This window comes from Mirounga angustirostris, unplaced genomic scaffold (genome assembly GCF_029215605.1).
Source record: "Mirounga angustirostris isolate CCGP_5_RB_7025 unplaced genomic scaffold, mMirAng1.0.hap1 SCAF_9, whole genome shotgun sequence".
Lineage (NCBI taxonomy): Eukaryota > Metazoa > Chordata > Mammalia > Carnivora > Phocidae > Mirounga > Mirounga angustirostris.
This window is the reverse complement of record NW_026991717.1, coordinates 112,661,245-112,674,261: the sequence shown is the minus strand read 5'-3', so window position 1 is coordinate 112,674,261 and position 13,017 is coordinate 112,661,245. Positions and strand designations below refer to the sequence as shown.

General features: G+C 46.8%; 1 protein-coding gene across 6 annotated transcripts in view; it reads left to right on the top strand.

Annotated features, from left to right (window-relative positions):
* DCAF5 (DDB1 and CUL4 associated factor 5) overlaps positions 1-9,193 on the top strand; it is a 97,691-nt gene extending 88,498 nt beyond the window's left edge. For 5 of the 6 annotated variants that reach the window (XM_064571235.1, XM_064571236.1, XM_054513752.2 and 2 more), the window contains 2 exons: positions 1,121-1,248; positions 7,137-9,193. In XM_064571235.1, coding sequence (XP_064427305.1) covers positions 1,121-1,248; positions 7,137-8,900 — 1,892 coding nt within the window. In that variant the 3' untranslated portion in view covers positions 8,901-9,193. The remainder of the gene's footprint in view (positions 1-1,120; positions 1,249-7,136) is intronic. The other variant, XM_054513754.2, reaches the window with a different exon arrangement.
* Positions 9,194-13,017: the final 3,824 nt, after the last annotated feature.

Genomic DNA, 13,017 nt, shown 5'->3' with positions numbered 1-13,017 from the left:
GGGGAGTGGGAGAGGGAGAAGCAGACTCCCTGCCGAGCAGGGAGCCTGATGCGGGACTCGATCCCGGGACTCCAGGATCATGACCTGAGCCGAAGGCAGTCGCTTAACCAACTGAGCCACCCAGGCACCCCGGTGTTCACTGCTTAGATGAGTGAACGCTGATTTGTTTGTGCCTGAATGCATCATAGGTTGCCAGTTGGCTGGGGACACAGGCTGGCCTATGTGTACTGAGCTGTTGATGGTTGCTCAGAAGCGACCTTGTTGAGAACACGGGTGCATGTGTTCTGTGTGTGATGCCCTTACCAGTGAAGTTGAACCTTTGAGATTATTCCAAGTTTATAAATGATGACATCTTAATTTGTGTTATAAGTTCCAGGCATCTGGTGCTTTTCTCAGTCACAGAAGAAGAAAGCCTACAGGATGGTCCTTAAAATATAACTTTTTATTAGTGGCCTCTTGATTTTAATCCATACATGGTGTCTTTAAGCCCCTTATTCTAATTCAGATTCTCAGTACTTGGGCTCTCCCTGTCGGGAAAGTGGCACAAATCTTTCTTTATCCCTAGCTCTCCCTGCTGTCAGGGTAACAAAAGGATTTTCTCCATTATTTTCCCAGTGGCTTTTGTGTGTTTGTTTGTTTGCAACCTTCATCAAAGAAATTAAGGGCAAATGGATCAGAGGTTTTTTTGTGCGTGTAAGTAATTGTATGCTTCTGGTTCTGCATGTCCCTGGCTCAGATGCCTAATTGTTCCCAAGTAGTTCAGTCTTATTTTGCTCATGACTGGCCTTTTCTAAGGTAACACTTGGGTTCTATCTTGAGGATCAAAAACTTGCGAAATGTTTTAAGTGGCTGGGGCTTCATTGACAATGGAATTGCAGTGGGTGGGCGTGGGCAATGCTTAAAGGCTAAATAAAGGCTCTTGGTAAGAGCACATATGCTGAGAGAATATTTCATCTTCCCTCTTTCCATAGCAACTTTATCTGTAAGATTAAGCATTCTCCTGGTGGCATAGTTAATAAAGATCTTGGCTCCACTTCAGAGCTGTTTGTCTGCCATTACTGGAACCTATTTACTTTTATCCATTTCATCATTTGATTTTTGTTTCCTTCTGTCTTCCCAGGTGGCATTGGTAGGGTGGTCAACGGAGCCTTCATGGTGCTGAAAGGGCATCGGTCTATTGTTAACCAGGTCCGATTTAACCCTCACACCTACATGATCTGCTCTTCTGGTGTAGAAAAGATTATCAAGGTGAGGCACCTTCCCCTTCTGTTCTTTAGACAAATTATTACAATTCATAATTGGAAGAAACTAGATCAATATATATAGGACCTCATACCAAAACATACTAAAGGTCTGTCAAAATTCTCCATTATTTTGGGGTGCCTGGCTGGTTCAGTCAGTACAGCATGTGACTCTTGATCTTAGGATCGTGAGTTCAAGCCCCACGTTGCATATAGAGATTACTTAAGAATTTTTTTCGATTATTTTAACATATTGTAAAATACTGAAAAATTGATATTAAAAGAGTGGTTTAAAACCCTCCTTTCAGGACCACTTTTAAAATAGTCACTAGGCTTTGAAACTAGACACCACTTGTATGCCACTGCATTTCCAATGGCCTTTGATCTTGAGTCTGATGCATTCTGCTTTCCAAACCTCATCGGGAAGCCACCATCCCCTCGGTTACTCGGTGTGACTTTGCATTAATTGCTGTACTGATATGGCACAGACATCACTAAGTGACTGCCAGAACTGTAGCTAAATTGCCGCAGAACATATCAAAAACCATGGCATGTGGTTGTGGTCGAGGCTAAACGCTTGCATTAATTGCACATTGACTGAATGAACTTAACCCGGTCAAGGAATGTATCTAGAGCGTGCAACCGAGAGACCCAGCCTGGCCTGTGTCCACAGGAGGACGGCCCGCTGCCTGTCACTCACATTCCAGTTGCTACTGACCCTTTTCCACATCTGTGTAAATGAAGGTTTGGGGCAAATGATGAATCCTTTAGGATTCTCTGATAACTTGATTTTTAAGTAAGGATAGATGATAATCACCCCCTAAAAGTTAAAACTCCTATTTTTTTTTTTTTCCCTAAAATGATACTGAAAACCTGAGGGAAGGTATCAGGAAAAAGGTAAAAATTGGTTTGTGATGATTTGGTGGTTTTCATTTCCTCCCTCCGTCTCTTCCTCCCTCCCTCCCTCCCTCCGTATAGAGTTAAACCAAGTTGTTTCTGAGGCAAGGGAAGCTATCAGAAATGTAACGTTGGAGGATGGGTCAATATTTTTATTTGTCCTCATTCCACATTCCTTTATGTAAGTTTTATTGGTCCTGTGGATCAGGGCTGACTTTCATGATTGCACACATTTTCCCACAGAGCTGGAGCAGGACTTCTAGATCATTTTTACCGACTTTTTTTTTTTAATAGATGGTGAGATTTCAATTATAAACTACCCATCTGAGGTTAATTACACAGCTAATTAGTGGTAAAGTCAGGATAGAGCCCTGTTCTTTGTTCCTCCCAGTGGCCTCTCACCCTCCCCATGCTGCTGAGAAGGCAGCAGGCAGCCAGGGGCCTCTGCAGGAGGTGGTCATCTCAGTAGTCCTTCACTGGACATCATGGATTGGCCCTGTTCCTTGAATTGCCATCTCTTCTCCTTTGGCCTATGACTAATGGGTTGGCACAGTAGCATGTTGTCTCTAGGCCTGTTGATGTCATTCTCTTTTTCAGATAGCTCTGCTCGGGCATCTCCTTTAGTAGAGAGATTCCTGCTTGGCCATGTACTCTGGGATGCTTCTGCACTTAGTCTCCCCAGTTATTGTTTAGTCAACTGGAGTCTTTAACCTAAAGGTCATAGTGTGGAAACTAGCCAAGTTCTCAGAGGAATAAGAGAAGAAAATGTTTTCTCTGGAAGGTTATCCAGACTGAACTATGGAGCTCACTGCTTCCAGGTTCTAGTGGTGTCTGAACCCTGCCCCACCAGGAGGCTCATTTAGCCATTTGAAACCTAAAGTCAGTACAGCTGGTACCCTTAAACAGTTCTTTGAGTCTGCTCCCCAGCTGTCAAGTGAGGATGCTAACAGGGACTTGCCATCCTGGAGTGCCTTGTGAATTACCTATGCCTGAACTGACTATTTTAATAAGCGTCACTTTCCTGCTTGTATTTCTGAGAGGATCAATGGCTCAAAGAGCATAATGTTCTAGCCCAGCCTGAGACCTTTTTTCTCTCCACTTCACTCCACCTTCTCCCTTGTCCTTTATTGCTGCCGTCCGAGCCCAGAAAAGAAGAATCCCAGTTGTCGGGGCCAGCTTCTTCTTACCCATAACAGGTCTCTAGCCCCCGAATGTCCATGCTTAGCAAAAGAGGGGGTTTGTTATTTATAGTTAAGCCTGGAGGGGCAAGGTAGGGCAAATGCTGACATTTTCTTCTGAAAAGACCAATATTCATTTATTTACCTATGATATTTGTGATGTACTTAATGTGTGCCATTTGTGCTAGGCCCTCTGGGGAACATAAAGGCAAAAAAAGGTAATGCAGGTCACCCAGTAAGAGAGACAAGAAATAAATACAATGAAAAGCGCAATAGCTACACAAGAGATGGAAACAGAATGCTCTGGGGGAGGGAGAGATCTTTTCCCATCTGGGATCATCTCGGGCAGGTAACATTTGAGCTAGAATTTGAAGAATAAAGACTGCAAAAGGAAGGAGTAAGATATGAGGAATAAAAGTGGAGGCAATGGATAGTTAATTATTTTGTTGAATCAATAAATATCTATTGATCACCTATTGTGTTCCAGGCATTATACTTACGAATAATTGCTCAGAAACAGTGAAGCGTAGGACCTGTTCAGAAAATGATCATGTTTGGCCAAAGGGAAGAGCACAAGAAGGGAGGACTAAGGGGCGCCTGGGTGGCTCAGTCATTAAGCGTCTGCCTTCAGATCAGGTCATGATCCCAGGGTCCTGGGATCGAGCCCTGCATCGGGCTCCCTGCTCAGCGGGGAGCCTGCTTCTCCCTCTCCCACTCCCCCTGCTTGTGTTCCCTTTCTCGCTGTGTCTCTCTCTGTCTATTATAAATAAATAAAATCTTAAAAAAAAAAAAAAAAGGGAGGACTAAGATACAAGGCTGGAAGGTGGGCAGGAGGTGGGCCCAGAAGGTCTCGGAAGCCAGATTAGAGAGGGCGGAGAACCCTTAAATAGCCTAAATATTTAGGTCCCTATCAGTGTAGATTTTCTTGGTAGTCAGATCTCCTAATTTAGTACAATAGCACAAAGAGGAGGGGGCTTAGAGCTGCTATGTCAAGCATGTCATGGGTACCTGTGTGGATCAGAACACTTGCTACTTAATTGCTTTCCATTTTGACAGTGTTTGAATAAGAATTGAACAGCATCTTTTCCCCTCAGCAGCCCCCGAGCTAAACTTTTCACTGGGCTTGGAGAGAAATCTGCTTATCCCTCCTCCTTTTCTGATGAACCTTGCCACATTTAACATGTTAGCAACAGGAGATTGTGTTTTTGGTGCTTTACTTCTGAGTTGTTGACTTTCAGTGCAAAGAAATAAACACTTGAACAAATATTTTGAAACTGTTATTTTTAGGATGAGGACTAAGATAATAGGGGGGATGGTCAGTACTTCTGATGTTCGAAAATCTCTTTGAGGATGGGTCTAAAACTTCCTGGTTGAGGTATTTAGCTGCCACGTGAAAGAGAAAGCACCACATTTTTCTGTGCTTTGGTATAGGTTATGTATTTTCATCATTCTCATTTCTACAGATGAGAAAAGATGTGTTCAAGAGTGAAGTCATTTGCCCAGGGCCCTGTGAAGTGGTGGGGCTGGGTTTCCTACCTGTTCTGCCTGCCCGTACAGCTCTGAGCCACAAGTTCCTGGAGGATTGCAAACTAGCTGTCTGGGATGATGGTTTTGTTCTGCTCTGAACCTTAGGATTGGATGAGACCCATCTAATTCACTGTTTAGATCAGGGAGCTGAGCTTTATCCAAGGTCAACCCAAGCTGAGTAGGAACCCACATTCAAGTCTCCTGCCTCCTGATCCAGCGTTTTGTTCCATTACTCCAAGCTTCAGGAATGAAAGTCTACCTCAGCTTAATACATTCCAGAGCCCAAATAAAAGCTGACTTTCAGTGTTAATGATTTTCATTCCTGAAGTGAAGACATAGGGGCTGGGTGGTAGATTAGAACCTAGAAATTGGCTTGTTGCATAGTTGGACCAGCATCCCACCATTAATATTTTGTACTTAGGTTAACAAATTCTGTGTTTCTGTGAAGCACGTATAGATTTATCTTCATATAAGACAATATGGTTAGTAAAATTTTGCCATTTTTAAACTGGGAGAGTAAGAGATCTGGCCCGGAATATAGGATAAGACCCCCCAAAAGTCCTAAGGGACCCCTCAGTTTCCTTTCTAAGCCACCAAACTTTTATTCCCTCGGACATTTGTTTGCAGAGATAGTCATTTGTAGTTGAGCCTATTGTTGAAGGCGATGTCTAAATGTCTCAAAACATAGAATTTGAGGATCTCTTCAGACAAATCCTTTATTTTCTGCCACTTATTTTCTAACTATATTCTAGTGTTTCTTAAAAAGTTGCTATCCCCCTTGTTAAAAACGCAGAGCCCCAGTACCTGCTGGTGACTTAGTGAATCAGAATCTCTAAGGGTGGGGCTCAGGAGTCAACACCGTTAGGACTCTTCAGGTGACCCCTGTGTACTCCTGAGTGTGAGAACCACTGCCTTAAACCTCCGCTGGGTCAGGTAGTGAGGATGGAGAGGGGAGAACACCTGAGGAGTTGCAGGCAGCAAAGAAAGTCGAAGGAGAAATGAATCTGAGTTGGGAATTGATGAAGAGAGCTAACCTAGGTTTTTCCAGCCCCTTTTGAACTGGAGATCCTCCAAAAAGGTGCTACCTCTCAGAAGTTGCAAGTAAAGCACGGGAAGGATGGGGCCTCAGATGAGTGCTCACAAGGAGGTGAATTTGTCCTTGGATAGCTTTGGGGAAGCAAAGCCATTGTCTTGATAGAGGGTAGAGAATGAGGAGCCCTGTTTTCTGGGTTGGGTGCCATCTAAAGATAGACACCAGCCTGTCAGGCAAGAAAATCGCCTGGAATTTCATCTGAGTTGCCATGGCTACCGGCTGATGTAACTGAGCGTCTGTGTGCTGCTCTGTGGACCAGTCTGGTAGTCAGGTGAAGCTAATTGTTCTCATCTGCAGTGACAGCTTAATTACCTTGAACTTGATTTTCGCCTAACTTATTCCACTTGTAAAGTTGGGCCTTTGCAGTCAGGCCGACCTGAGTTTGAGTCCTAGCTCTGCCTAGTTCCTTTGGCTCTCAGCCCATGTGTCTGATGATAGAGTGGAGGAGCGTTAAGGGATGGGGCCATGGTCTTGGGGCGGGGGGTGTCCTGCCTATTCCTGCAGCTAACAGGAGAGTTGGGGAGCAGGTTAGCAGCAACTGGTTAAGAGAACCCAGTTTCCTGGGTAACTACTGCCTGCATGTCCAAGAGGGAACTGCAGTGTAGGCAGTTGGCTATTCTTATCAAGCGCCAGTAAGCAATTCCCATTAGTTAAAAATAGAAATGTTGCAGTTGGGGAGAAGTGGAGTTATAGGCTGAAATAATAACTACCACAGGGGACTGACTGCTGGGTCTGTTTTCACTTTGGAAAAGTGGTACCTCTCTGTGCGCAGCTTCAGTCTTCTGAGAGTTTAGAACACATTGGCCAACCTTCAAGTCATCCCCTATCCTTCACGATTATGAAGGGAGTCATTGTAATTTCCAAGCTACTCACAGAGTAGCTAAAGGGGAGGGGGCTCGTAGGGGGGATGGTGTGTGACTATCCTGGGTCAAGAGACAAGATTTAGGTTTCCTGACACCGAGGCTGATCCTATGGCCTAGACAGTGCTTTTTCCAACACCTGACTCCCGAAGCCTCTGTTTTCATATGTGGCCCACATAATCCAGTCTGGTAAAGAATGTATTTTTAAAGCTGGTTAGCAAGTCCTGGCTGAATGACAGGAAGGGCCTGGAGAAGCTCTGCCTTAGTGTTCTTTATCTCCACCAGCTTTGGAGTACTTTCCAATCAGGCCTCCTTGGTTTTGTTTTTGCCTTCTGTGCAGATCTGGAGCCCATACAAGCAGCCAGGATGTACAGGAGACCTAGACGGTCGGATTGAGGATGATTCCCGCTGCCTCTATACCCACGAAGAGTACATCAGCCTGGTGCTGAACAGTGGGAGTGGCCTGTCACATGACTACGCCAACCAGTCCGTGCAGGAAGACCCCCGGATGATGGCCTTCTTTGACTCCCTGGTGCGCCGCGAGATCGAGGGCTGGAGCTCTGACTCCGACAGCGACCTCAGCGAGAGCACCATCCTCCAGCTGCACGCGGGGGTCAGCGAGCGCTCGGGCTACACCGACTCCGAGTCCTCGGCCTCGCTGCCCCGCTCCCCTCCGCCCACAGTGGACGAGAATGCCGACAGCGCCTTCCACCTGGGGCCCCTTCGGGTCACCACCGCCAACTCAGGGGCGTCGCCGCCGCCCACGTGTGAAGAGGCCGCGTCTCGCCAGCAGCGCCTGTCTGCTCTGCGGCGCTACCAGGACAAACGCCTCCTGGCCCTTTCCAACGAGTCCGATTCTGAAGAGAACGCCTGTGAGGTGGAGCTGGACACAGACCTCTTCCCCCGGCCGCGGTCTCCCAGCCCCGAAGACGAGTCCAGCAGCTCTAGCAGCTCCAGCAGCTCGGAGGATGAGGAGGAGCTGAACGAGCGGCGGACGGCCACACGGCAGCGCAATACCCTGCGGCGCCGGCAGAAGGCGGCCCGAGAAGAGAGGCCCGCCCCCCCCAGCAAGCCCGCCAGCACCTACATCGGAGAAGACAACTACGATTACCCCCAGATCAAAGTGGACGACCTCTCCTCCTCTCCCCACTCCTCCCCTGAGCGGAGCACTTCCACGCTGGAGATTCAGCCCAGCCGGGCCTCGCCAACTTCTGACATCGAGTCGGTCGAGCGGAAGATTTATAAAGCTTACAAGTGGCTCCGCTACTCCTATATCTCCTACTCCAGTAACAAAGATGGAGAGAGCTCGCTCGTGTCTGGGGAGGCCGATGAAGGGCGAGCGGGCACCAGCCACAAGGACAGCCCAGCCCCTTCTTCCAGTAAGGAAGCCTGTCTCGGCACGACCGTCGGCCCGCGGAACCAGGACCTGCCCCCTGAAGGTCGCAGCAAGGATGCTTCCAAAGAAGGGACTTCTGCTAGAAATCCCAGCAATGGCCCAGGCCAGGAGCACAGCAGCCACCCTTGGGCAGAGGCCCCGGAGGGCCCCTCACAGGACACTAACAATGCTGGCTCTGTAGAACACTCTTTTGAAACCAAGAAGCTCAATGGGAAGGCCCTGAGCAAGGCCCTGAGCAGCCGGGCTGAGGAGCCGCCCTCTCCTCCTGTCCCCAAGGCATCTGGCTCCACTCTCGGCAGCGGGTCTGGCAGCTGTCCCAGGACCCAGTCTGATGACAGTGAGGAGAGGAGCCTCGAAACCATCTGTGCCAACCACAACAATGGACGCTTACACCCCCGCCCCCCTCACCCCCACAACAATGGGCAGAACTTTGGAGAGCTGGAGGCAGTGGTGTGCTCTTCTCCAGGACATTCGGACACTGACCATGATAACTTGTCCCTGACAGGGACACTCCTACACAAAGATTGTTGTGGGTCTGAAATGGCCTGTGAGACCCCTAGTGCTGGAATGAGAGAGGACCCCACTGACCCCCCGGACACAGACAGCAGCAGGGCCGTTCATGGCCATAGTGGCCTCAAAAGGCACCGAGTCGAATTGGAAGATGCAGATTCAGAGAATTCCTCCTCAGAGAAGAAATTAAAAACATGATAAATACAAAGGGAAAACAAAAAGCTATGAAATGTAGCTTTACAAAAAATTTTTTAATCCTGTTTAGTGAACACAGAGGAAAGGAAAAAAGTATTAAAGGCACATAAAAGCAGGGCCTGAAATTCCGTGTCTGATGCTGCTCCCTTCTCGTCAGTAATGGGTCTGGATGTTTAGCTGGCCGTTGGCTTGTGCTGTGTAAGGAAAGGGAAAGAAATCCAAGTGACTCCTTTCTAGTAAGACTCGAGCATCGCGTACCTGTGCGTTTTGTTAAAGTAAATCCTTGTTGAGACGTTTGACTTGTTCTTGTGTGTGTTCACCGGCACGTGTGAGCTCATTGTCTCAGAGGCTTTCAGTTCTCCCTGAGAAAGGATCTGTGGATCTGTATCTTTTGCCATCTCACCATGTATACATGCTGTAGGTGTTCGGGTCTTAACAGCGAGGGCCTGCTGGACCCGGCTGTGCTGTCGCCGAGTCATGGATCTGTGCTGAAAGAATGACGGGGAGAGTGGGAACAGGCCCTCAGCCCATTGGCTGTGCTGGAATGGAAAGCATGGGTCCTTTCGTAGGGAAATCGTCCATGTTTTCTCTCAGTAGCACTTCTTCATTGAGCATTGAATGTGGACGTACTAAAAGTGGAGCGGTTTTAATGCAAATGAGAGGTTAGCGCGTAAGATCAGATTCCAGAGGACACAGACCCCTGATAAATTTCACCCATGGCAGACTGAGCAGGGCTGCACCACACTCTGCATGGAGGCCGTAAACTATGACTGGTGGTGGGGAACGCGCGAACTGCTGGGGTGCTAGTTCCTAAGAGGCACTGTAAAGGCCAACGGGCGCTTCCCCGGCCCCACGTGATGAGAGGAGGGGGAAAGACAGCCTCAAGAGCTTTGTGCTCAGACTACTGAAGCAGATGTTCTAGGTCTGTTAATGAAGAAGTGTCGTGAAGAACAGGGTGTGGTACTATATTCACTTAATTCAACCCAAAATGATTGGTCAGAATCGAAGGAACTGGCGTCTTCCCGCAGGCTTGCATGTAGCAGAGGCTGTGGTGTCCTGACTAGATCTTGCAGAGCAGTGGGCATCTCGAAAGAAACAGATTGCTGTTGAGTTGGTGGGTTAGGAGGCAGAGAGGAGTCTCTGGTTTAAGACTCCTGGCCGCTAGAAGAGACTCCATTTCACTGCGAAGGAGAAAGACCAAGAGACTTTCAGCATCACAGTGGTCCTGCCAGTCAGTTATGCATGAAGGGTTGCACAAGCCAGGAAGACTTAGGAAGGACCAGATATCTCGTCGTCACAGATGTCACGAAAAGGCAGAGTAGTGGCAAGAACGAGGAAGAGAGAAAGAAGCACACTATCACTTTCTTGGGTGCAAAGGTGCTAGACCACCTGGGGTGCAGCCAGCATCGGCATAGAGAGGACCGAACGTGTCACTGGTGCAGCCTCTCCAGTCCAGTGTTCCTTTTAGAGGAGGACTTGGCCTACTGGGACTGGGACCATGTGGAGGATGAAGACTTGGATGAATTTAGGCACTGGGGGAAGAGGGATTATTTATAAAAGGAAGGTTGTTGATCTAAGCCAAAAGGAGGCATCATCTGGCTAAGCTTTGTGAAAGGAAAGACGTGCCTGGTATGCATGATGTGACTTGGGTGTGAAAACACGGTCTTAGGAGGAGATGAAGGAGTGTGAGTAGCAGTGGGGATGCTTATGATTGAACAACTGTAATCTCACGGGGGGAGTGGGAGAGTGATTCTGTAACCATTAGAATTACTTTGGATTTGTAATCTAAATGGTTCTATGATTTGTCTTTGACTATTCACAGATAATTGTAAATTCTGGTTTTATAAGCCCAAGTCATTTTACATTTGCTTTTCCAAAACTTATTAAATTGGAATTTTTTAATCCTTTATATACAGAAAAAAGATTTAATCACTCAGTGTGTGTTTCTCTTCCCCCTCCTAGTCAGCCTACCTAATCTTTTTGTTCTATTTTATTTAATCTAATCAGTAGCTAGCCTCTTCTGGTTTCTCTAAGGACAGTCCACTTTTCCTAGAGAAAAAGAAGTTCCCTTGGGAACTAGCCACTTGGTAGTTACAGTTTCCAAATGCAGAACTTGGTCTTTTCATGTTAAAAGCCTTAATCCCATTTGGGTACTCCAAAGAGAAGTCAGAGTTCATTCTGGTTCGATTTTAGTGTTCAAGAAGGATCGTTTTTTTAGCAACGAGAGACTCTTCCCAGCACCCCAGGTTCAACTTGCCAGGAGATAAGCCCACGAGATACTCACTGGAGGAGGCTGAGAATTGCTTGTGTCTGTAGCCACTAGACTCTCCTTTCCAGAAATCTCCTGTCTTGTGATCCTGGGCCTGGAAACCTGGCAGGAACCACTTCTAGAATCCTTTGCCAAAATCCTTGTGAATTGAGGCCCCAACTTTGGAAGCACATTTGATCCCCAAATTTTTCCATGTTGGTATTTTTACTAGCAGGACAGATGGCACTGATTAGATTAAGAACTATTCAAAAGTGCCTCTTATGATTGTTGTTTTTTTCTTTTTTTCCTGCATCCTGTACATAAATTTTTAAGTGGCTGGTCCAGATAGGTAAAACCATTTCTCTCCACTTTATTTTCTGCCTGGTTTTGTAAGTGATTCCTGTGTCTCTAGGACAGCAGTAAATGAGTTAAAATGAGTAGTTGGCTTGGGGCAAAAGAAGGTTGCCACTGTGCTTGATTTACTAAGCCAGGAGTCCCTTGTTTGTCAAGGTGCCTTCCTCTGCTGAAGCCTTATCTCCTCACAAGCCCCTCCTCTTGTGACTTCCCAGCAATGCTAGCTCTTCTCTTGTGTATATGCAAATAAACCTATTACTCACTTCTCTCGGCTTTCTCTTCTCTTCCAGGGAAGACTTGGTTGCTTAGACACCTCTGATCCTTAATTTCTTTCCTGTTTTAATTCTTTCTAGCTGAAACTTGATTCAAAGCCACTCTGAAGACTAGAAGAAAAACTGGTATTCCACATCCATGCCAGTGGTCATTGCCTCTTCTAGGTATAGAGCAAAGGTCACATCTAGACAACGAAATGTAGGGTCGGAGGAGGTATCTGCTTGGTCTCCTTGGACTCAGGATAGTGAGATCCTGGAATTGACCCTTTTATTAGTTGGAGCTGAGGGAGTGATGCAGTGAAGTGACATTACAAACAGCCCCAAAAGAAAGTTTTTGATGTTTCCAAATATCAAGTTGCTTTTTCTGCCCTATACCAAGCATGCTTTGCAGACGTGTTCCTTAAAAAAAAAAAGAAAAAAGACCTTTTATATCCTGCCTATAAAGCTGCCTCCTTCAATTAACTGAAAAGTTCTTGCCAACCAAGACACTCGTGAGGAAAATAGATGCTTCCAGAGGAAGGCCATCCACCCCTTATGACCTGAGCAAGGCAGTGGGCCAGGGTTGAAGCACTAAGGTGAAGTAAGCCTCAGTGAGTCCAGACTTGCCTACAACAGAGGATGATGGCTTTGGACAATCTGTGCGGTTGTCTCAGACGGGATAGTTCAATCTAAGGGCTCACTTGTGTGTGAGTGCTCATACGGGAATGAAGGGACATGAATTCAAGTGGCTTGGAAGTAATTTTGAATTTTTTCACATGCAACAGAAGAAAACTGTGAAAAGAAATCTGAGCCATGTACACAGTAATTGCATTTCACTGTTAGTGCAAAGGTGATAAGATGGTTCTCAGAACGGAGGCTCAGAGGCAAAGAGAAACTTCCCTGGGGCCAGCACTAACATGGCCAGGGACAAGCAGGAGGAGTTGCTCTGTTCCACTCAACAGGGTTTACCTGAGCTGTGCAGAAGGGTCCTGCAGTGCTTGTCGACAAGACAGTCACACTGCAGGGAAATGGGATAGCTAGTATTTCAAATTACTGAAGTTGGGAAATGAGCTCCTTTCTGGAACCCAAAGCCATGAGCTAATGGAATATTCCAGTTGAAGTATAGAATGCTAGCTTGCAAGTCTCCCTCTCTCTGGCTTTGTTAGTACCACCACCAAGGCTGGAGAAAGGCAATAAACCACTGAGATAACTGGATGCCAACCCAGGATCCTTAGGCATGAGAGATGTTTTTGAACAGAAGCTCCCA